The 22,893-nt window shown below is 41.4% G+C and overlaps 1 protein-coding gene across 5 annotated transcripts in view; it reads left to right on the forward strand.

Moving 5' to 3' along the window:
• CFAP54 (cilia and flagella associated protein 54) overlaps nucleotides 1-22,893 on the forward strand; it is a 703,284-nt gene that overhangs the window by 392,481 nt on the left and 287,910 nt on the right. For 2 of the 5 annotated variants that reach the window (XM_073556932.1, XM_073556936.1), the window contains exons 38-40: nucleotides 11,679-11,902; nucleotides 12,279-12,414; nucleotides 22,592-22,700. In XM_073556932.1, the coding sequence (XP_073413033.1) occupies nucleotides 11,679-11,902; nucleotides 12,279-12,414; nucleotides 22,592-22,700 (469 nt within the window). The remainder of the gene's footprint in view (nucleotides 1-11,678; nucleotides 11,903-12,278; nucleotides 12,415-22,591; nucleotides 22,701-22,893) is intronic. The other 3 variants (XM_073556934.1, XM_073556933.1, XM_073556935.1) reach the window with 3 other exon arrangements.

The raw sequence follows: 22,893 nt of genomic DNA on the forward strand, positions 1-22,893 counted from the left end.
TTTGTGTGAAGTATTAATATCAGAGTATAGGCCATGTCAGACACTAATGTTCATTATTAATCTTGCTGCTGCACCTCTATACCCACCTCAGATCTAGTTAGTAGTTGATCTCAAGATGTCTTAGAGGTATTAACGCAGAGTAGACATTTATCACCTATCTACATGATAGGAGATAAATGTCTGATTACTAGGGACCCCAATGATAGAATAGAATTCTCCCCATCCTTACCAGTACACAACTACATTAAGGGAAACTTTGAATCAAGCGCCAGTTGAGCAGGTATGCTTCTTCAGCACTTAAAGAGGTTGTCCAGGACTATGGGTCTAAAAAATAACAAGCAGTTAGTTGCTAATATAGGCAACTACCTGCCTGTTGTACCCGGTGCTGGCTCAGAACAGTCACTGACTGCTCCTGCCTGCGCTTCATCTGCTCCACGTCAACAGAGCAGCTCTTCTTCTCACAGGTTGTTGTGTCATGCAGTTATACAGTGTGCTCTGTTCACACCGTCACGATTCAGCAGTCTGCAGTCACATGGCATGACTTCAGACTTTTTTTCTTAGACCGAAAACCCCTTTAAATGTGGAGACTGTTTAAAGCGTGTTTCAATTTTCAACTTCCATGCACTCTTAGGCTTGCACCACTTCAAAATAATATCTGTACTACTTAACCTCCGTTGGTACAGTGATGAATCTATGCCACTACTTTGGTCATTGCTGGCAGGCTGCAATGTTCACCTGAGATTTTGATCTTGCTTTACTGCATCTGCATATCAACAAAGCATGAAGCAGTGCCAGAGAGGCATTCATTGACCTGGGGAGGGTGAGTATTGCTGATTTTATTAGTTTTAGCTAGTGTGGGTCTGTAGGCAGAAGAAAGTTGAAAATAGAAAAATTCCAATAAAGGGAATCCATTAGCAGGTTTTTGCTACCGAATCTGAGAGCAGCATGATGCAGACAAAGAGAAGTTAAATCCAACGATGTATGTTATGATTGAGTCACCGTAGGAGGCAAAAACAGAAATGCTAGCTAAGTCCAGAAAACCAGAGAGGTTGGCAGCTATCGGATTGCAGACCCCTGATCCTATCACAACAACTAACAGTAGCCGTGGGGGGTTCCTACGATGCCCTAGACCCCTCGATCACAGCCGGAGAATTAAATAGGCCTAAAGAAAGAAAGGGGAAATCTAAACTGCCCCAGAGCAGACCCCAAAGCAAAAGGCAGCCCCCAACATACAAAGACGGTGAAGCAAGATGAAAACACTAACACAGACAGAAAGATAGACTGAGCAAAGACGGGGCCCAAACTACCTAGATAGGAAAGGACAGGAAGGTTGCTGTCTGCAATCCGTGAAAAACCCTATAAAAATAAGAGCCAACAGACTGACAGTGAAAAAGGCCCTGAAGACTCTAGGCTTCAAAAAAGCTATGTCAGTACTCAGGAATATTCTGAAGACAGAGCAACCGGCAAAAGGAGATTCAGCTCATCCCAGCAGGGAATGGCAGAATCCAGAAAAGCAAGGAAAACAAAAACAAAACATAAATGCAAACAGGCAAAGCAGAAAACTTAGCTTTAGGGAAGCAGGAATCAGACTGGTGTCCTAGAAGTCCATAGAGAAATCACCCGCAGGGCAGAAGGGCGTCGGCAGCCTTATATCCAGTCAGTGACTCCACTCAGCCAGTCATCCTCATTAGACTCAGGTGCCTGATAATCAGGCTCAATACCTTCCTTCACCAGAATAGGGAGTTCACCAGACCTCAGTGACGAAGGGTAAAATGAACTCACAACAGTACCTCCCCCTTGAGGAGGGGTCACCGAACCCTCAACCACGCCACCAGGGCGATCAGGGTGAGCCCGATGAAAGGCACGCACCAATCTTTTGGCATGAATATCAGAGGCAGAGACCCAGGAATTATCCTCCTGACCATAACCCTTCCACTTAACCAAATACTGGAGTCTCCGTCTAGCCAGACGGGAATCCAGTATTTTCTCTATCTCATATTCCATGTTACCTTCAACCAATACAGGGTCTGGAGGTGCCACCCCAGGAACAACTGATTCAACAAACCTCTTCAACAAGGACTTATGGAACACATTATGGATTTTAAATGTGACAGGAAGAGCCAAACGAAAAGAGACCGGATTAATAATCTCCAAAATCTTGTAAGGTCCAATAAATCTAGGCTTAAACTTAGGAGAAGCCACCCTCATAGCAATATTTTTTGATGATAACCACACCATATCACCAATCTTAAACTGGGGACCAATGGTCCTATGCCGGTTGGAAAACCGCTGGGCCTTTTCCTGGGAGAGAGACAACTTATTCACCACTTGGTCCCAGATCTGGTGCATTCTCTCCACCACAGTGTCAACACCTGGGCAGGCAGAAGGCTCCACCTGCCCTGAAGAAAATCGAGGATGAAACCCAAAGTTACAAAAAAAAGGTGACATCAAAGTGGCAGAACTAGCTCTATTATTTAAAGCAAATTCGGCCAAGGGCAAAAATGAAGCCCAATCATCCTGATCAGCGGAAATAAAACATCTCAAATACGACTACAAGGTCTGGTTTGTTCTCTCTGTCTTCCCATTGGTCTTAGGGTGAAAAGCAGAGGAGAAGGACAACTGAATTCCCAGCTTGGAACAGAAAGTCCTCCAAAATCTAGAAACAAACTGAACTCCTCTGTCAGATACAATGTTCTCAGGAATCCCGTGCAAGCGAACCACCTGTTGCAAAAACAGGGGCACCAACTCAGAGGAAGATGGCAACTTAGGGAGTGGTACAAGATGAACCATCTTAGAGAACCTATCACAAATCACCCAAATAACAGTCATTCTTTGAGAGACCGGCACATCAAAGATGAAATCCATTGAAATATGGGTCCATGGCCTCCTGGGGACCGGCAAAGGCATCAACAACCCACTAGCGCGAGAACAAGATTTAGACCGGGAGCAAGTCCCACAGGACTGCACAAAATTCCTGACATCATGAGACAAGGTGGGCCACCAAAAAGAGCGACTCACCAGATCTCTAGTACCAAAAATACCTGGATGACCAGCCAATGCAGAGCAATGAACTTCAGACTTCACTCTTTTCTTCCACTGGTCAAGAACATACAACTTTCCACTGGGACAACGCTCAGGTTTGTCCTCCTGGAACTCTTGCAGAGCAAGTCTCAAATCGGGCGAGATGGCAGAAAGAACTACCCCTTCGCCTAAGATGGTAGCAGGCTTGGTCACCACAGGAGAATCAGCAAAGAAACTCCTAGAGAGGGCATCTGCCTTGACATTCTTAGTTCCAGGAAGAAAAGAGACCATAAAATCAAAACGTGTAAAAAACAAGGCCCACCTAGCCTGTCTAGGGTTCAAGCGTTTAGCCGACTCTAGGTAAATCAAATTCTTGTGGTCAGTGAGGACCACAACTTGATGTTTAGCTCCCTCCAACCAATGTCTCCACTCCTCAAATGCCCATTTCATGGCCAACAGTTCCCGATTCCCCACATCATAGTTACGTTCAGATGGAGAGAACTTTCAGGAAAAGAAAGCACAGGGATTCATTTTAGATGTTACAGGATCCTTTTGGGACAAAACAGCTCCTGCACCAATCTCAGAAGCATCCACCTCTACCTGGAATGGGAGTGAGACATCAGGTTGCCGCAAAACCGGGGCGGAGGTAAATCTTCGCTTCAGCTCCTGAAAGGAAGCAACAGCCTCCGGAGACCAATTCAACACATCAGCACCCTTCTTAGTCAGATCAGTCAATGGCTTGGCAATACTAGAAAATTTTGCTATAAATTTCCGATAAAAATTAGCAAAACCCAAAAACTTCTGGAGGGCCTTCAAAGAAGTGGGCTGAACCCAATCATAAATGGCCTGTACCTTGGCCGGGTCCATTTCAATAGTTGACGGAGACCAAATAAATCCCAAAAATGAAATACTCTGTACTCCAAAAAGGCATTTCGATCCTTTGACATACAGGGAATTCTCCCTCAAGATCCGGAACACAATCCGAATATGTTCCACATGAGAATCCCAATCCTTGGAGAAGATCAAAATATCATCCAGATAGATAATCAAAAATTTATCGACAAAGTCTCGGAAAATATCGTTCATGAAGCACTGGAAGACAGAAGGGGCATTAGTGAGCCCAAAAGGCATCACCAGGTACTCAAAATGTCCCTCCGGAGTATTAAACGCCGTCTTCCATTCATCCCCCTGCTTAATGCAGATAAGATTATACGCCCCCCTGAGGTCAAGCTTGGTAAACCAGCAAGCACCTCTAACTCTAGAGAATAGATCCGAAATCAGGGGTAACGTATACTGATATTTAATAGTAATTTTATTGAGGGCACGATAATCAATACAAGGCCTTAAAGAACCATCCTTTTTGGCCACAAAAAAAAACCCGGCACCTAAGGGTGAAGAGGATGGTCTAATATGACCCTTCTCCAACGCCTCCTTAATATAGGACCGCATAGCCTCGTGCTCGGGTACAGATAAATTGAAGAGCCGACCATTGGGAAATTTACACCCCGGGCTTAGTTCAATTGCACAGTCATAACTCCTATGAGGAGGCAAGGACGCAGACTCATTCTCACTAAATACATCATAAAAGTCCGCCAAATAGTCAGGAACATCATGCGACTGAGGAGAGGTGGAAAAAAACGGAGCCTCACTAAAGGCACACCGACAACCCCAACTCACCACAGACACAGACTTCCAATCCAAAACTGGATTATGAATTTGCAAGCAGGGAAACCCCAGAACAACGGCATCATGCAGACCATGCAACACCAAAAATCTGCAATTTTCTTGATGGTCTGGGGCAACCCGCATGACCACCTGGGTCCAAAACTGAGGAATATTTTTAGCCAAAGGAGTAGCATCAATCCCCCTCAAAGGGATAGGCGTCTGCAGAGGTGTCATCGGAAATCCACAACGTTTAGCAAAATCCAAGTCCATTAGGTTTAGCGCTGCTCCCGAATCCACAAAAGCCTTGGTGGAAAATGTGGACAGGGAGCAGATCAGAGTAATTGCCAGAAGAAACTTAGGTTGAACACCACCAACAGAAAACGTGTGTGCAAAGCGTTTCTCTCGTTTAGGACAAACAGAAATAATATGCGAGGCATCTCCACAGAAAAAACACAGCTTATTACGCCTTCTGAACTCCTGACGTTGCGCCTTAGACAAAACTCTATCACATTGCATAGGTTCAAACTTCTGTTCAACCGGTGGCAACACCTCTCGTGCAATCCTGCGTTCACGTAAACGCCGATCAACCTGAATGGCTAATGACATAGAATCGTCCAGACCAGAGCGAACAGGAAATCCCACCATAGTATCTTTTACGGCTTCTGACAAACCCTTCCGAAAGAGAGCAGCCAAGGCATTATCATTCCAGGTAGTAAGGACCGCCCACTTTCGGAACTTTTGACAGTACAACTCTGCAGAATCTCGACCCTGGTTCAATGCCAACAGGGTCTTTTCAGCCTGATCAATAGCATTAGGTTCGTCATACAACAACCCCAAAGCTTGAAAGAATGCGTTCACATTAGTCAGAATAGGATCATCTGGTTTCAAAGAAAACGCCCAATCCTGGGGATCGCCACGCAGCAAAGAGATGACAATTTTAACCTGCTGCTCGGAGCTCCCTGACGAGTTAGGCTTCAAGGCAAAAAATAATTTACAATTATTTTTGAAACTCAAAAATTTAGATCGATCCCCAAAAAATACATCAGGTGTAGGGATCTTTGGTTCAACAGCATGCGAACGAGCAAGGTGGGCGGAAATTCCCCGCACTTCCGCAGCGAGCTGCTCCACACGATCAGACAATTGCTTTATCTCCATTGAGAGAAAAAAAAAATCCCCCCTACGGCCTCAGAGATATAGAGGAAAGAATATACACACACCTTTTTTTTTTTTTTTTAAACACAATTCTTTCCTGCTATTGAGTACCCTAGGATCTGCGGTATGGCGGGTGATTCTGTTATGATTGAGTCACCGTAGGAGGCAAAAACAGAAATGCTAGCTAAGTCCAGAAAACCAGAGAGGTTGGCAGCTATCGGATTGCAGACCCCTGATCCTATCACAACAACAACTAACAGTAGCCGTGGGGGGTTCCTACGATGCCCTAGACCCCTCGATCACAGCCGGAGAATTAAATAGGCCTAAAGAAAGAAAGGGGAAATCTAAACCGCCCCAGAGCAGACCCCAAAGCAAAAGGCAGCCCCCAACATATAATGACGGTGAAGCAAGATGAAAACACTAACACAGACAGAAAGATAGACTGCGCAAAGACGGGGCCCAAACTACCTAGATAGGAAAGGACAGGAAGGCTGCTGTCTGCAATCCGTGAAAAACCCTATGAAAATAAGAGCCAACAGACTGACAGTGAAAAAGGCCCTGAAGACGCTAGGCTTCAAAAAAGCTATGTCAGTACTCAGGAATATTATGAAGACAGAGCAACCGGCAAAAGGAGATTCAGCTCATCCCAGCAGGGAATGGCAGAATCCAGAAAAGCAAGGAAAACAAAAACAAAACATAAATGCAAACAGGCAAAGCAGAAAACTTAGCTTTGGGGAAGCAGGAATCAGACTGGTGTCCTAGAAGTCCACAGAGAAATCACCCGCAGGGCAGAAGGGTGTCGGCAGCCTTATATCCAGTCAGTGACTCCACTCAGCCAGTCATCCTCATTAGACTCAGGTGCCTGATAATCAGGCTCATTACCTTCCTTCACCAGAATAGGGCGTTCACCAGACCTCAGTGACGAAGGGGAAAATGAACTCACAACAGATGTATCACTTAGATTACTGGGTGCAGCCGTTCAGACACAATCAGAACTTTTAGATTTAGAATGAAGCAGAGCTGAGAAAGCTAACTCCGCCCACACCCGGCTCTCTATTTACAAAGTCCATAGACCGTGAGGTTCTTACTTGCAGGCCTAGTCCGGCACATTTTAGTAAACAACTGCACATACTTTGGCAAATGACAAATCCCTAAATTCTGTGCTTCAGCCTTTATCTCCTACTGTCTTCTGATTACATAGCAAAAACCTGCTGACATATTCTCTTTAAAGGAATTATCATATTACACAGACACTCACTAAAAGAACAGTCATGATGGACAGTCTCCTGAAATGAATTTACTAAAATGTCCGTGTCTTTGCATCCCTATATCGAGCTTTCATCAGACATGTTGTTTGTTGAGTAGTACAGCAGCCGATATGTGGCAGTATGCTGTTTCCACTAAAGTTGTTGTACGGTGCTGTTAAAACCATACAGAGTGCACAAATCATTATAAAAGAAACAACAGACGAATACCACTAGAATCCCCTTCAGCTACTGTATATCTTTAACAATCTCAACCAGGACCGGAAGAGATTACATCCCGTCAGTCACCTCACCCTGAAGCCAGTCAGTGGCTTCACTCTTCAGGTAACTAACAAAGGTGCACTTTGTAGCTCTATAGCATGAAAACATGAAATAAATGAAATCTGAATTGCATTACTGCTCTAGAAAATGGGAAAAATTGAGAATACTTGGTGCATAAATTGGCCAATTAATGTATACCCAGCAGCCACAATAAAGCAATTCTCTTTGCTGGGAACCTATCCTAATGTGAATCCTCTACTAGGCTGAATCTTACATCTCTATGGGTAGATGGGATCCTGGTGTGTTTAAAACCGCCAGAGGATGATGGGTGGAGTGCTCAGTCAGAGAGCTTATGTATACAAATAACAAAAGACCGACCTTCACTTCGAAACAGAAAACAGGTGTGTAAAGGTGCTTACTAAGAGTAGCTATCACCATAAATAACTAACAAATAAAGTTGCACTCTGTAGCGCTATAATATGTAAACATGAAATGTGAATTGCATTACTCCTCTAGAAAATAGGAAAAATTGAGAATACTTAGCGCATAAATTGTTCAATTCATGTGTACCTGGCAGCAGCGATACAGCATTTCTCTTTGCTGGGAACCTGCATAATGTGAATGCCTTCATAGGCTAAAGCCTACTTTTATAGCTGCAGAGTTAGAGCTCATGCAGACATCTGATTTTTCCATGTATGAGAAAATCAGACCGAGTTTGATCAGAGTGTGGTTTGTGTGTCATTAGATTTTCTTGTACATGGAAAAATGAAAAAAAACATTTTCTGCACCTTTCTAACAGTCCATGAAAATCGCACTGCACTCAGATGTTATCCGTGCACGGTCTGATTTTGTTCACAGACCCATTGACTAGCATTGCCGATTTTGATCTGACTTTTCTCAGTGGCATATTAATGGTCCCATTCGCTATGTTGCTTACCCCATATGTAAGGCATTGCAGTATCTTAGGTATTCGTGGTTACAACCATTAACAACTAACTAAATGTCAATATTAGTGGTCGTAGCCATGGATATCTAAACTACTGCAATGTCCTGCACATGGGGTAAGTGACATAGTGAATCAGAAGAACTATACTACATTTGTAATTGCAGGTATTTGCTATATTATTACACCTACTACATATTGGGATAGGATTATGTAAATGGGAATACCCCTTTAAGGTTCTTTTTATTGTAAATGCTTTTCATGGATAGCGCTCGTACCCATGTTATTCAATGGGGCTGTGCACATGTCCAATTTTAATTTCAGTTTTGGATCAAAATAAGCAATGTAAGTCTATGGGACCATGGAAAATATTGGATCGCACTAGGATGAAATCCAAGCAAAGTCCAATTTGTACAGTCTGACCTAATGGAAGAGGTGGAGAAACTTTTTTTTTGTCATTTCCACTGAGAAAAACTGATCCCTCTGTGATCAAACTCTGAGAAAAGCCTGATCAGAAAAATTGGACTGTTTATCTCGGATGAAGAGAAAACGTTTGTGTGCCCCTGCCTGTGTGCAAATTGTTGGCTTCCATTGAAGTGTGTTGAAGTGTATCTGGGTGGTTTACTCAACTAATGGCTCAGAGATCGTTGTGCTTATATGTTAAAATGTGCTTAACTAGTAAATATTTTGCACACAAGTGATAAATGAAGTTGTGTCGCACAAAGGCAAAAATAAAATGTTCCATGTAGTCGAGTCAATTAAAAATGTCCGTACATCAGAGCGAATAAAGCTGTTGGCAAACAGTAGTTACATGCTTCACATGATTCATTAGTGTCTTACACACACTCTGGTACAATGCCAGCGCACATGTCTCTTTCCCGGGCACAGTTTAGAAGTTCCCTTCTGAGCTTTTATTTTCAGCACAATGTAAAGCTTTCTGCACTCGTCTTTATCTCTGTTTCCAGTTTCTTCCCATTGGAGAGAATGTTCTGATGTGAATACATATGAATAGAAGTCAGCTCAGTGATGGCCTTCATTGGAAGGTACAGTGCACACGTTCCTCACCCTAGGAAAATGAAAACCTCCTCCATTAGGCTCAAATGACCGTACTCTACTTTCCCCTCTTTGCTTGATGTGAGGCCTAAGCATACATCAGACACGAGAAAAGCTTTATTCAATGGTTAAGCATTTGAAATGACTCTCAAGCTTATGCCACCGATACCTCACCTGTTCATTTGGCTGTAAAATGGCAACAAGTTTCAACCCAAGTGACTTGTCATAAGGCATTGATAATACTTTTATGCACTTTTGTAAATGTTCAAAACTTTGGATTAACTCCTTTGCTGCAGGGCTTCCTCACGATTTTCCACCTCTGGGAGCCAGGAGCCATGCTCACTAAATAATAAATTGGGCTTCACAATGGCTCAGTGGTTAGCAGCAATGGGGTCCTGAATTTATATCCCACCAAAGACAACATCTGCAAGGAGTTTGTATGTTCTCCCCGTGTTTGCGTGGGTTTCCTCCGGGTTCTCCGGTTTCCTCCCACATTCCAAAGACATACTGATAGGGAATATAGATTGTGAGCCTGATTGGGACAGTGACGATGATGTCTGTAAAGCGCTTTGGAAATAATGGCGCTGTATAAGCATTTTCAAACTTTTAAAGTGTCTGCCCTTAGAGACAGAAAACCCCCAAAATAGTTAATCATCAGCATTTCCAATATGTCTACTTTATTATAACATATTTTTTATGTTTTTAAATGATGTTCCCTGGATGAAATACTGTAAATAGCATACTCATTTTATAGGTTAAGTTGTTACAACATGGTAATAACAAATGTGTATCGTTTATTGATATTATATTATTATTTTACAATAAAATCTCTTTTTTATGTTTCCTTGTGTTTCATGTTCTAATAGCTGTCACTTTAAGGCTATGTACCCACGTATGCAGAAAAAAACGGACTCCTTTCCAGGAAAAACGCGTGTTTTTTTTTTGTGTTTTTTTGCGCTTTTTTTCACGTTTTTTAAGCATTTTTTACAGGAGCATCCACATGCTCATAGAATATAGTTGGAAATGCGTTGTTTTCCGCAAAATTAATGAACATGCTGCGTTTTTTCCGCGATGCGTTTTTTTTGCGGAAAAAGCGCATCATGTGCACAAAAATTGCAAAATTCATTAAAAATAATGGGATGCTTAATGTATGCGTTTTTGAAGCATTTTTGTGGGGAAAAACGCTGAAAAAACATGAAAAAAACGCTTACGTGGGTACACAGCCTGATAGTTGACTACGATGCATGAGGGTTTGTTTTTTGTTTGACAAAATGTAGTGTCATTTTGGGGTTCTTGAGACTGTTTTGTGCTTTTTTTGTGAAATGATCTGCAATTCTGGAATTTATTTATGATGTTTGCTGGACAGAATGAATCACATAGTATGAGTTATGAACACTTTCTCACAATAAAACCTTATGATAATAACAAACAATTATAAGGTAGAAAATTAAAAAAATTTAAAATAATTTTTTAAACTAAATAATTATAAGCTAGATCTATATAGTTCATGATAAACATGCTTTTTTGTTTCCAGTAATAAAGGATTTAAAAGAAAATGCTGTGATGCACACCTATTCCTCAGGAGGAGACCACACATCATCTCTCTCCTGTCCATCCTGCCTGTCAGCTCCCCTACAGCACTTTTTCCTTCTTCACACTGGCAGATGTCAATGCTGTAGTCGCGACTTACCCTTAGATATCCCGGCTTTAAGTGCGGTAATTGTCGGGAGTGACAGCTACACATACAGATCTCACTTTACACCCTGATATCTCACGCTGGGTCTTGACTACAGAGGTGATTCTGGTTTCATTTTGAAGCTGAAAATCACTGCGGTAGCTGTGATCCAGGCTCAGTTATGGCCAACGGTAGCAAGGGCTTATTTGGATTGCCACTCTGCAAGGATGTTTGAGGTACATGCAATGCAGGGCAAAGGTTAAGAGGAGTCAGATATTTGTCTTTTGATAGATTTGCTTGATGTCAAGATTACATTTTGATAATTTGTCCTCAATATTGTGAAGCAATTGCTGCGCATAAAAGCACATCTGGGATGACGAAATGACTTACCGGCCATTTTTTGATCAATTCTTGATGTTTCAAACAGTCATGTAATTTTTCCCACTAGAGTTTAACATAACATGTTGCACTGTTTTTGTTTTTTTTGTTTAAATGATGGACACCATGACTGTATGCTGGTGGAACAGAAAAACTGAATTATTTGCAGATCTGAAATTGAATTTTGCATATGTTTTTGCCTTTGTGGTAACTTACTGATAAGTTAGCTCTTAATGTGTAATGGGATTTTTATTTCCATTCTCAGGTCATTGATGACAATGGAAAGTTTAGTGTTCCGAGCTGCATGGGTGACATTGCTGATGAAGAGGGTGGATCCAGCCTAAAGTTTGAATGTCCCTTTGATGACGTGACACTAATTGACATGCGTTGGATATGTGACATAGTCATGAAAGCCATAGAAGTTTTGTACTTTGTAAAAAGATGGGAAGCATTGGTGCATATAGCCGTGCAATTCAATATTCTTTCTCAGTAAGTAGATCTATATGAATTATAGATTACGATATGTCTCATATCCAAAAAATAAAGGAGACAGCACCTCAATAGTTGGTGAAAAAAAGAAAATCACATTTATTCTGCAGAATAAATGTGATTTTCTTTTTTCACCAACTATTGAGGCGCTGTCTCCTTTATTTTTTGGATATTGACCTTTCTCCGGGATGGACTCCCTGGATATGACATTCGTCTCATTTTTTGTCCGTATGGACTATGGTTTTTTATGAGGTGCGGTCCAAGTACATTGATGTGATTTACAATATGTCTCTTGTCTCACAGGGCATGTAATTTTGTGTAAGTATTAGTCTAATTACCCATAATTGTATATTAATATACTGCTCTCTTATTACAGTGAGAGATTTACTGAGCAAGTCACGCCATTGTTGGTTCGTGCTCAGAGGATACTGGCTGGACGAATATTTGACAAAAAAGGAACAGATTTTTCAGACGCAAATTCCTATACACCCATTGAGGCAAGTGATGGGAAGGTCAGTGACTGAAAGCTATTTGCTGTATGCTGATGAGACATCTACTAGTCCGCCTTGCCATTTTTTTTTTAGGTGTCAGGGGTAGAGATTGAGAATCAATGTGCAGAATTTCGGTCCTTCGGACAGGTCAACAGTCTGTCGACGGGAGCTTGCGAATCTCTCGGCTTTTAATTAGCTGGTATGGTGCAACATTACCATTGTTGTGTGATGCCCACTCAATGTCACGCCAACCCGACTAATAAAAGGAAGAGCTGGGAATGCCGGGAATGAAGGAGATTTGCAGGGCTCCCGTCCAGCAGTAATACATTACTGACCTCGCTGATGGACTGAAGGAATGTAAATTGAATGTCCCAAAGGACAGTCAGGGGTATACCTTAGTATACAGTGCACAGACCATTTGCAGACATATTGTAGCGGGTATATATGAATTTAAATCTAAAAATTAGATTAGTGGAATCTGTGTTTTTAAACTATTTATGTATTACAGTAATTCAAGATGGTTTTCCATAATGACTTTATGCATATTACAGTACATCAATCTGAGTGTGGCACAGTGTTTGTGGTTAACTACACATGTGAGACTGATGAAATAATTACTTTGCTAATACTTAGAACCAAATTTAGTATAACACCCAGTTCCAGAGGTTTACAAAAGCACCCTTTGTGGCTGCCTGAAACCACCCTAGTGGCTGAGAATCTTGTTGCACACTGAACAGCAAAGTCAATAGCAGTGCAAAATATAGAGTGAAACTCTCCAAAAGACAACTACTTTGACAAGAACACTGCATAAGATAAAAGGGGAGGGATAATGAGTTCATAGTTATTTCAACGAGAAGTTTATCAAGACTATACTTTTCCATGTACTTAACAAAAAACACCAGCCGGTATAATTTTACCACTTTCTGACGTAAAGCAGATAGGCAGTCTCTGTTCGTGGCCCTTACACCAAATCCCACCTTTTTGAATGTTATGGGGCCGATGCAAAGTTTCCTTTTTTGTGCAAATGTGGTAGAATAAAAAATGTGTGCCTTTTTTCTTGCCATAAAGAGCACAATAAATCCCCCCATGGCTTTTACTGATTTATTTCACTATTTCAACATAAAAAGCTGTTTGAGTACAAGGCCTCAGACAGTTCTATGTGAAGTCCTTAGAGCGGGGTAGGAGTCCGATGAAACAGGCTTGGCTAGACGAATGTGTTTTAGTAGCCTCAGTAATGACTAGCTGCAATTTTGTAGTCTGAAACAATGAAAAAATATGATAGTGACATTGACAATGGAGCTTGAAAGTTTGTGAATTTTCCACATTTCTGCTTAAACTTTATCTAAAACTACTTCAGATTTAAACACAAACCTTAAAAGTAGACAAAAGGGAACCAAATCAAACAAACAAGACAAAAATATTGGACTTTGTAATTTTTTAAGCTGTAATTTTTATTGAAGTATATAAATGACTTACAACAAAAAGAGCATACTGGTAATTTTAGCATAACAAAGAAGCATGATAAACATTAAAAAGTAATAAGAAAGCTAAATAATAAGGCATCCAGTAGCCCATGCATTAATTAAGTTATTGAACATACAATCACTTATTAGTATTGGTCTCTAGTTACCATATAATTCATAACCAGAACTTTGACATACAAAAGGCATAAGACAAAAGACATAGACACATACAAGAGTAAGCTATACTAAAGGGAATATTAAATGAGTTAAAAGCTGTATTGAGCCCAAAAATAGTCCCATGATTCCAAAACTGTATCAAATAAGTCCACCTTAGCATTAAGTGTAGCCGTAAGGTACTCCATCCTCCGTACATCAGCAATTCAACTAAGTAGGTCCCGATAAGAAGGGGAAATCAACCTCTTCCAATAAAGAGCAAACAGACACCTGGCAGCAATCAATAAGTGTAGAAGCAGTTTGGATAGATTTCTCCCCTTTTCCTCCAGGCCATGTTGAAAATGTAAATTAAGGGGTCCCAATGTACTTTCATAAATAACACCTTCTGAATCAAGGTTTTATCCGACTCCCAAAACCCAACTATTCTCGGACAGGACCAGTAGATATGAGGCAATGTGGCTATTCAGGTCCCACAGCGCCAGTGGACATCCAGTAGCTGAGGATTGAGTTTGTGTAGTAATTCAGGTGTATGATACCAAAAAAATCAGTATTTTAAATTGGTTATATTTATAGAGAGTGTATATTCTTGTTTTTGCTGCTTTGCTACAAATAGTCTGCCAGATCCATGGGGACAGCCCCTTTCCCAGGAAGGATTCCTATTTAGTCATACGAGTGTCACAGGCAACATATGCCCTTGGGGGTTATTAACATTTTATAAATGTCAGAGATCAAACCTTTAGTGGAGATCCCTCTTCTACACAACCTTTCAAAGTCATTTGGTTCAGATACCCCATGGAATCAAATAGAGAATTTGTAAGAGATTTAATCTGCACGTATTGAAAAAAAATCACAATTAGATATTAAAAATTTAGATTTAATATGATCGAAGAGGTGAATCTCCAAAGAGTTTCCATCACCCAATTCAAAAAATCTTAACAATCTAGCTGATATTCAAGGATGTACCATGGGAGAATTGAGACTATTTGGGATCATTGTTTGATAAATAAAAGATACCATGGGCGAATTAGGTGACACCAACTCAAACCTAGTCATACATTAGCCCCAAATGTCTATAGTAAACTGTACAGGACCTAATAATTAAAAAACCAGCAGAAAAAAGGCAGAGATGATTACCTGCTCAGGCCTCCAAACAAATGCACTAACAGGATGCAGTGGTCCCTGTTATGATTGGGTCACCGTGGAGGAGAGCAAGCCCAAGCTAAGCCACAGAAAACCAGAGAGATTGGTAACTAAGCGGATTGCAGACCCCTGATCCTATCCACACAACTAGCAGTAGCCGTGGAGCGTACCTACAATGATCCTAGACGTCTCGGCACAGCCGGAGAGCTAACTAACCCTAAAGCAAGAAAGGGGAAATCTAATCTGCCCCAGAGCAGACCCCAAAGGAATAGATAGACCCCAAACATATATTGTCGGTGAGACAAGATGAAAGCACAAATGCTGGCAGGAAAATAGACTGAGCAAATGATGGGGCCCACACTGACTAGACAGGACAGGAAAGGAAAGACGCTGTCTGCAATCATGCAAAAAACCCTGCAAAAAGTCCATCACGTCTGATGCAAAAAAACACTGAAGTCGCACGACTTCGCCCACTATATCAGCACTCTGGTATATTCTGAAAGCAGAGCAAAAAGAGGCCAATCTAATAAGGGACAAAAACAAACTGGCACAAGCAGTAACATATGGACGGTGATTCAGCACAGCCCCAGCTGGAGCTGGCTGACCCACACAGAACTGAGATAGACAAAACCAGATCAAATGCAAACAGAATAGCAAATGAACACTTAGCTGAACATGCAGGGACTGAGCTGGAAACAGACCTCAGGAGACAAGAAGAAAATCACCAGCAGGGATAGATGGAGTCGGATGTCTTAAATCCCAATCTGAAACCAAAGATCTCCAATCGTCGTCCTCATTATCAGGTGGCAAGCCTCTGTTAATCAGATCAGCTCCATTACCTCCAGTAACCACCAGAGGGAGCCCAGAAAGAGAACTCACAACCCTTCTGTCAATCTGACCAGCTCCACTACCTTCAGTAATAACCAGAGGGAGGCCAGAAAGTGAATTCACAACAGGTCTCATTTAACACAGGTGCAAAAATGCCGATGAGACAACCACTCACAGCTTGTCAATCCATGGAGGGGGCGGTTGTTTGGCATATTAATGCACAAAGAGAGTCTGTATGTGGTGCTGTTCACACACAAGCGATGCAGAGCATCTGGCTTACAGCCTATTGATGACGCCCATACTATTAGATTAGGCGGGCTGCCCAGTGCTATCCAAAATGCATCCCATGTGAACAGACACCACACTTTACAGGGCCAAATGGGCCCAACTGCACCCTGGAAAATAAAGTGCAAAAAACACATATAAAAATATGTGAGGTATTAGTTGATATTATGTCCAAAATATGCAAGCTCGCAACCCATGTCACGGGTCCTCACACTGCATTGCATTTGTTTGGAGGCCTGGGCAGGTATCATTTTCAAAAAATGATGATAAATCTTCCAGGGTGCGTAGAGACGCTGAAATTCCTTCTGTGCGCTCTGTCAGGGCAAAGGGAAAACCCCAATTATAGTAGATATTCTGAGGCTGCAGAGACTTCAATAAATGTCTAAAGATATCTTTTCCTTTGTAGAATTATGCAGGAAAGATCTGGAAACAATTGTAGCTCATGGTTCTTGAAAAGGACTGACTTCTGGGACTTGGCCTTTGTCATTATTCTTTCTTTAATCTTGTAACTATGCAGACAACAGATAATATGACAAGGAAATGGGGTAGAGCCTACGGGTTTCAGAGCCCTATGAGCTCTATTAAATTTAATAGTCTGTGTTGGAGTATAGACTTAGGATCCTCTTGACCCTCCGATTCTGGTACCCTACGCATCCTTATGTTACACCTTCTTCTCTGGTTCTTCAATGTGGGAATGCAAGTCACTCACCGGTCACCAGCTGCTGAAGAGTTGAAACATAAGATCATCTTAAAGGGAATCCAGCCTGCGTTCAATATGCTGCAGGTCCTTTCGCACCGAAGCTACATCAGACCGACATGCATCATTTACTTCATATATTAAAGTTTTAAAGTCCTCATTAGATGGTAAACTGCTGAGGTATTGTTTACAAGCAGAGGAGGTGGGTCCTCAATTAATGATGGGGAGGGCTGGCGCTTTCTCTCTATAGGTTTATTGTGAGTTATATTCAAGAGGGGATCCCCTACTTCAAGATGCTTCCCAGGTCCCCCTTCTGGACAGGTTTTCTTGGAAGGGTACACTTTACCAAGTCTAGGAGGTAGTGGGGTCATGGTAGCCGGAACCGCCGAAATAGTCTCTGGAGTAACTCCCCACATATTCTACTCCTTTTCCTCACACATTGACATGTCACTGCTATGAAGATCCAGGCCAAAAGCCGCAAGGCCTTGTGTAGTTTGGGCCAGTGAGCATAAACAGTCAGGGTATGAGTCAGGTTCCCCCCATTTGGTCTTCTTCCGTTGTTGTTGTTAGGAGGATCCCCTCCACTCTTACCCCTTGTCTGGTAGCCGAGATGCTGTTATTGCTGAGAGCAGAGACTGCCTGTGTCATGCTACAAGATGGCACCAGAGTGATGAGGTCCACTTGCTCTTTGATGAGAAAGGCATCCAGATCAATTGCGGGAGCCGCCTGCACAAGGCCAGCAGCTGCAGAAGACTTCACCCTCCTGGGGCCCATACTATGAGCACGGTAGTTGGTGTATTGCTTGTTTTAGCCTTTGATTTATCTGGATCTGGTAGGCATTCCTCTCACATGCGTCTCATTAGCACGGCATCTTGGTCACACCCCTAGACTTCATAATTTTTATTCAGGAAAATGATCCGTTGTCACATGTCTATGATTAGCAAAACTATGTGAACCTTTAGAACTAGCAGATGATTTGAAGATGGAATTAAAGTGGTGTTTTCAATCAGTAGGGTGATAATCAGGTATGAGTGTGTCACCTATTTTATTTAAAGAACAACAATCTATCAAAGTCTGATCTTGACAACATATATTTGTGGAAGTTAATCATGGCATGAATAAAGGATATTTCTGAGAATATTAGAAAACCAGTTGTTGATTCTCATCTGACAGGAAAGAGAGTACATTTCTAAAAGAGTTTGGACTCCATCAATCCACAGTCAGATACAGTACATTGTGTACAAATAAAGGAAATTCTAAACCATTTTTACCCTTCCCAGGAGTGGTTGACCAGCAAAGATCACTCCAAGAACAAGGACTACAATAGTCCATGAGTTCACAAAGGAATCCAGTGTGCCCTACAAACAACTAATAGCTTCTCTCATATTAGCTCAGTAGGATACTGAACAACATAGGTGTTCATAGCGGGACCCCACGAAGAAAATCACTGCTCTCCAAAAAGAACATTGTGCCTTTCCTACAGTTTTCTAAAGATCACCTGGATAACCCAGAAAGGCTATTGGAGCAATGTTTTGTGAGCGGATGATATAACTTTAGAGCTTTGGGTTTAAAGGTGGATCTGTCCCCCCCATTTGACCTATTTATCTATTAATGTGGACATACAGGTTATAGACTGCTAAACAAAGTCAAAAGTCATACCTGTTTGTCTCATATCAGATGCCTTTTTGTTGAAAAATCATCTTTTATCACTTTATGTAAATGACTTCTTCCAAACTATGGGGCAGATGGTGCCTGGAAGATAACTGTGCCTCCAGAGATTATTTACATGAAGTGGGAGTTACCAGTGTGATGTTTAATGGTCGCTGTATGCTCTCTTGATCTCACTGCAGAGCTGTGTGTGATTATAACTGACATGTCTGCAGGTTCCTCTCAGCTTCAGCTTCCAGCTCACAGGCAGAGAGGTGTGGAATATTGTTGCAATACAGCAAAGCTCAGAGTTGCAAAAAAATGTGTTTACAAGAAGACAAATTTTATTCCTTTGGTTCTTGTCTCAGACTTGTAACTCCACCTTTTATTTATAATAAGCTCTGGAGGCAGATTTGTCTTTCAGGCAACATCTTCCCCAAAGCCTGGAAGAGGTCATTTACATATAAGAAAAATGTGGATTTCTCTGGAATAAAAGTTATCACATCGCAGATATCAAGGTATCACATTATTATCATTATTATTATTATGCATTTATATAGCGCCAGTTATTCCATGGCGCTTTACTTGTGAAAAGGGGAAATATAGACAAGTATAATAAACATGTGTAAGACAAGGGACACACAAGTACATAAGGAGAGGGAACCCTGCCCGCAAGGGCTCACAGTCTACAGGTATGGGTGAGGATACAGTAGGAGAGGGTAGAGCAGGTCGTGCGGTGGTTCAGTATACCGAGGATCATTGCAGGCTGTATGCTTGTCAGAACAGGTGGGTCTTCAGGTTCTTCTTGAAGGTTTCTGTTGATGGTGAGAGTCTGATGTGTTGCGGCAGAGAGTTCCAGAGTGTTGGAGAAGCACGGGAGAAGTCTTGTATGCGGTTGTGAGAAGATGAAATAAGGGGGGAGTAGAGAAGGAGATCTTGAGATGATCGAAGGTTGCGTGCGGGTAGGTACCTAGAGACCATGTCACAGATGTATGGAGGAGACAGGTTGAGGATGGCTTTGTATGTCATGGTTAGGGTTTTGAATTGGAGCCTCTGGGCAATAGGAAGCCAGTGAAGGGACTGGCATAGGGGGGAGGCTGCGGAATAGCGGGGAGACAGGTGGATTAGTCGGGCAGCAGAGTGTAGGATGGACTGGAGTGGAGCCAGAGTGCTAGAGGGGAGGCCAGAGAGTAGGAGGTTGCAGTAGTCGAGACGGGAGATGATAAGAGCGTGCACTAGTGTTTTTGTGGTTTCGTGGTTGAGGAGTGAGCGGATCCGGGAAATATTTTTGAGTTTGAGGCGGCAGGAGGAGGCGAGGGCTTGGATATGTGGTTTGAAATAGAGCGCAGAGTCGAGGATCACCCCAAGGCACCGAGCATGCGGGACTGGGGAAAGATAGCAGCCATTGACATTGATGGATAGGTCTGGTGGAGGGGTAGAGTGAGATGGGGGAAAGATGATGAATTCTGGTTTGTCCATGTTCATTTTGGGAAAGCGAGCAGAGAAGAAGGCTGAGATAGCAGACAGACATTGTGGGATTTCAGTCAGTAAGGAGGCGAGGTTGGGTCCAGATAGGTAGATCTGCGTGTCATCGGCATAGAGGTGATACTGCAAACCGTAGGATTCTATGAGCTGTCCCATTATTCAGCTTCCTATTATCTGCATGCCCATATAAATGGCTTAGCACTATTGATCCTACTGACAGATTCCCTGTAAATGAATACAATCTATGAAACACGGTCATGGTAGTATCAACAAATTCAGAATTTTATCAGCAAATTCTAAAGGAAAATGTCAAGAAATCTGTCCATGAGCTGAATTTCAAGAGATTTTGAGTCATTCAGTAAGATGACCGCAAACGAGTAGTTCTGCGAAAGAATGGATAAAAAAAAAAATGTTTTGGAATGGCCAAGACAAAGTCCTGATATTAATCCTACCCAAATGTTAAGAACCTGATGCAAGCAACTCATAGGAGAATACTAACCAAAGAAACAGTGTTTTACCCCTGTCCAACCCTTAAGAAGCACGCTGTGTGAAAAGCACCTTGTGTTGGCAGTTGGAGTCCCCTTTTACTTTGGTTGGTAGCATGCATTTGACCATGCCATAAAATGTTCAATGATATTATATTTGGATGCTTTTCTCTGTCATGTGTGATTCCAGTCACCACTTTATATTAGTTGAATGTCTAGCATTGCTATCTTTATATATGCTTATTGATAACTGGCACCACTGTATACTTATACTTTATTATTATTGGTATCATTCACCTTTTATTATTGCATTTTCTTTTGATTTATATATTCATTTATCTACTCATCTTTTCTTCATGCATGCCCATTTGCATTGTACCATTCCGTAGGGCCCCTAACTTAACCTTGCATGGATTACTTGAACTGTATTTTGTTGTTTTTATCTATTTTTTTTATAAAGTTATAAAGTTGTTCACTTTTGCATTTCTGCATAGTCTTAATCATGCTTCTCATGTTAGTGTCTTTTTTGATATGAGGCATGTGATCTTTACTTATACATGGGACTATGTCGGTATCAACAAAATGGTTAAAAAATAATAGTGTTTTGGAATGGTCAAGTCGAAATCCTGACTTTAATCCTATAGAAATGTTGTGGAAGGACCTGATGCGAGCAGTTCATGGGAGAAAACCCACCAAAAAACAAAGTTGAAGCTGTTTTGTAGGGAGGAATTCCCTAAAAGTCCTCCAAGCTGATGTGTAAGGCCGTGCAAAAATTACCTGAAACATTTAGAAGTAGTTATTGGTGCACAAGAGGTCCACCAGATCCTAAAAGCAAAGGTTCACTTTGAAACTCAGACTTGAAATATTGGATCTTTTTCTCCAATAAGAAAAAATGACGCCTAATGTTTTTGACTTGTATGTTTGAGTTGGTTTCCTTTATCCTTGGAAAATTCTGAAGGGTTCACAAAGTTTTAAACACCATTGTGTATAGAAATGTTCTTTTATGTTCAAAGTGTTGTTATTTTAGTGAAGTGGAGAGTTTAACCAGAGTACTTGCTCAGTGATGATTGCATTTTTCTTGCCTTAGTTTGAAATTTTTTTGTTCACCACCAATGTAAAGATTGGGTATTAGTGCCATAAGACATATGGAGTACTGCCAATATGATGGGAGCTCTCATCATTTTATCCAGGATAGTAGCTACCTATAAGTAAAAGCCTTTTAGAGGAAAACAGTCTGAAAGGGTTATATTAAGTTTTTCACAATGACCACATTTAGCTACTCTAATTAGTTTTCTGTTGTAGGCCATGTTCCCACGAAGACACTGCATATGATTCCCCTTCATTTTTATAGACACTGGATAGATAGAATGAACAGAATAGTAGGATGTAAGAACTTTTTTATGTTGTTACTAAGGATGAGCAGACCCGTGGAAGTTCGGGTTCTGGTACCCGACCCAAATTTTATTTCAAGGTTGTGTTGGGGTACCAGAACTGTTCCCTAAATTGAACCAGAACTCAAATCCCATTGAAAACAATGGGACCTGAACTTTTGAGCTGGAAAATTTTCTCTCTCTCTGTCTCAAGAAATGGATTTCCGGGAGTAGTCCGTGTTCTGCGTGTAGCAACAGACACTACCTGTCTGGTATCAGCACCATTTTAAGTTCGAGTTTGCTCATCTCTATTTGTCCTCAATATCCTTCTGTCATTGATAAAAAAAAAACATTTTTTTCCAATAACCTTTTCTTATAAGTTAACATAGTAAATACATAGCACAGTTTTTCTATTTTGTTAGATTTCCCTGTAAAACATAAATTGTACTTACGATAGTTTTACTAAGGGACAAGATAAACATCAGTCTGTCTTTTCTCACACAGGATTATCTATAAAGCAACATCACTATTATGGTATTTGAAGAACATGCACATCATAAATTGCTAAAAAGATTTGTTACCATAAGCCTTCAGAAATATTCTCTGTTCTCGTTTGCTCTTTAGATGCATTGCAGGAATTACATCGGAAAACAACCGCACGTTGGCACAATCGGTAATAAAGTGAGGAACTCGGGAGCCGATATTGATCAGACAGGACACATTGCTCATTCGGGTCAGAGCTATGCTACAACTCTTTGTGTGACACGTATTTGTATCCAAAGAAAATAAACCAGGCAATGTTCTGACTACACCACTGCAATGTTATATTAAGCGGCTTATTTTACAATCCAGGTTTTGGTTCGATAGGTTGTGGTATTTGCTGGACACATTGCCATATGACTTTATTATTAAAAATGCACAAGTAT

Source organism: Dendrobates tinctorius, unplaced genomic scaffold, assembly GCF_039654945.1.
Source record: "Dendrobates tinctorius isolate UK_male_01 unplaced genomic scaffold, ASM3965494v1 ptg000241l, whole genome shotgun sequence".
Taxonomy (NCBI): Eukaryota; Metazoa; Chordata; class Amphibia; order Anura; family Dendrobatidae; genus Dendrobates; species Dendrobates tinctorius.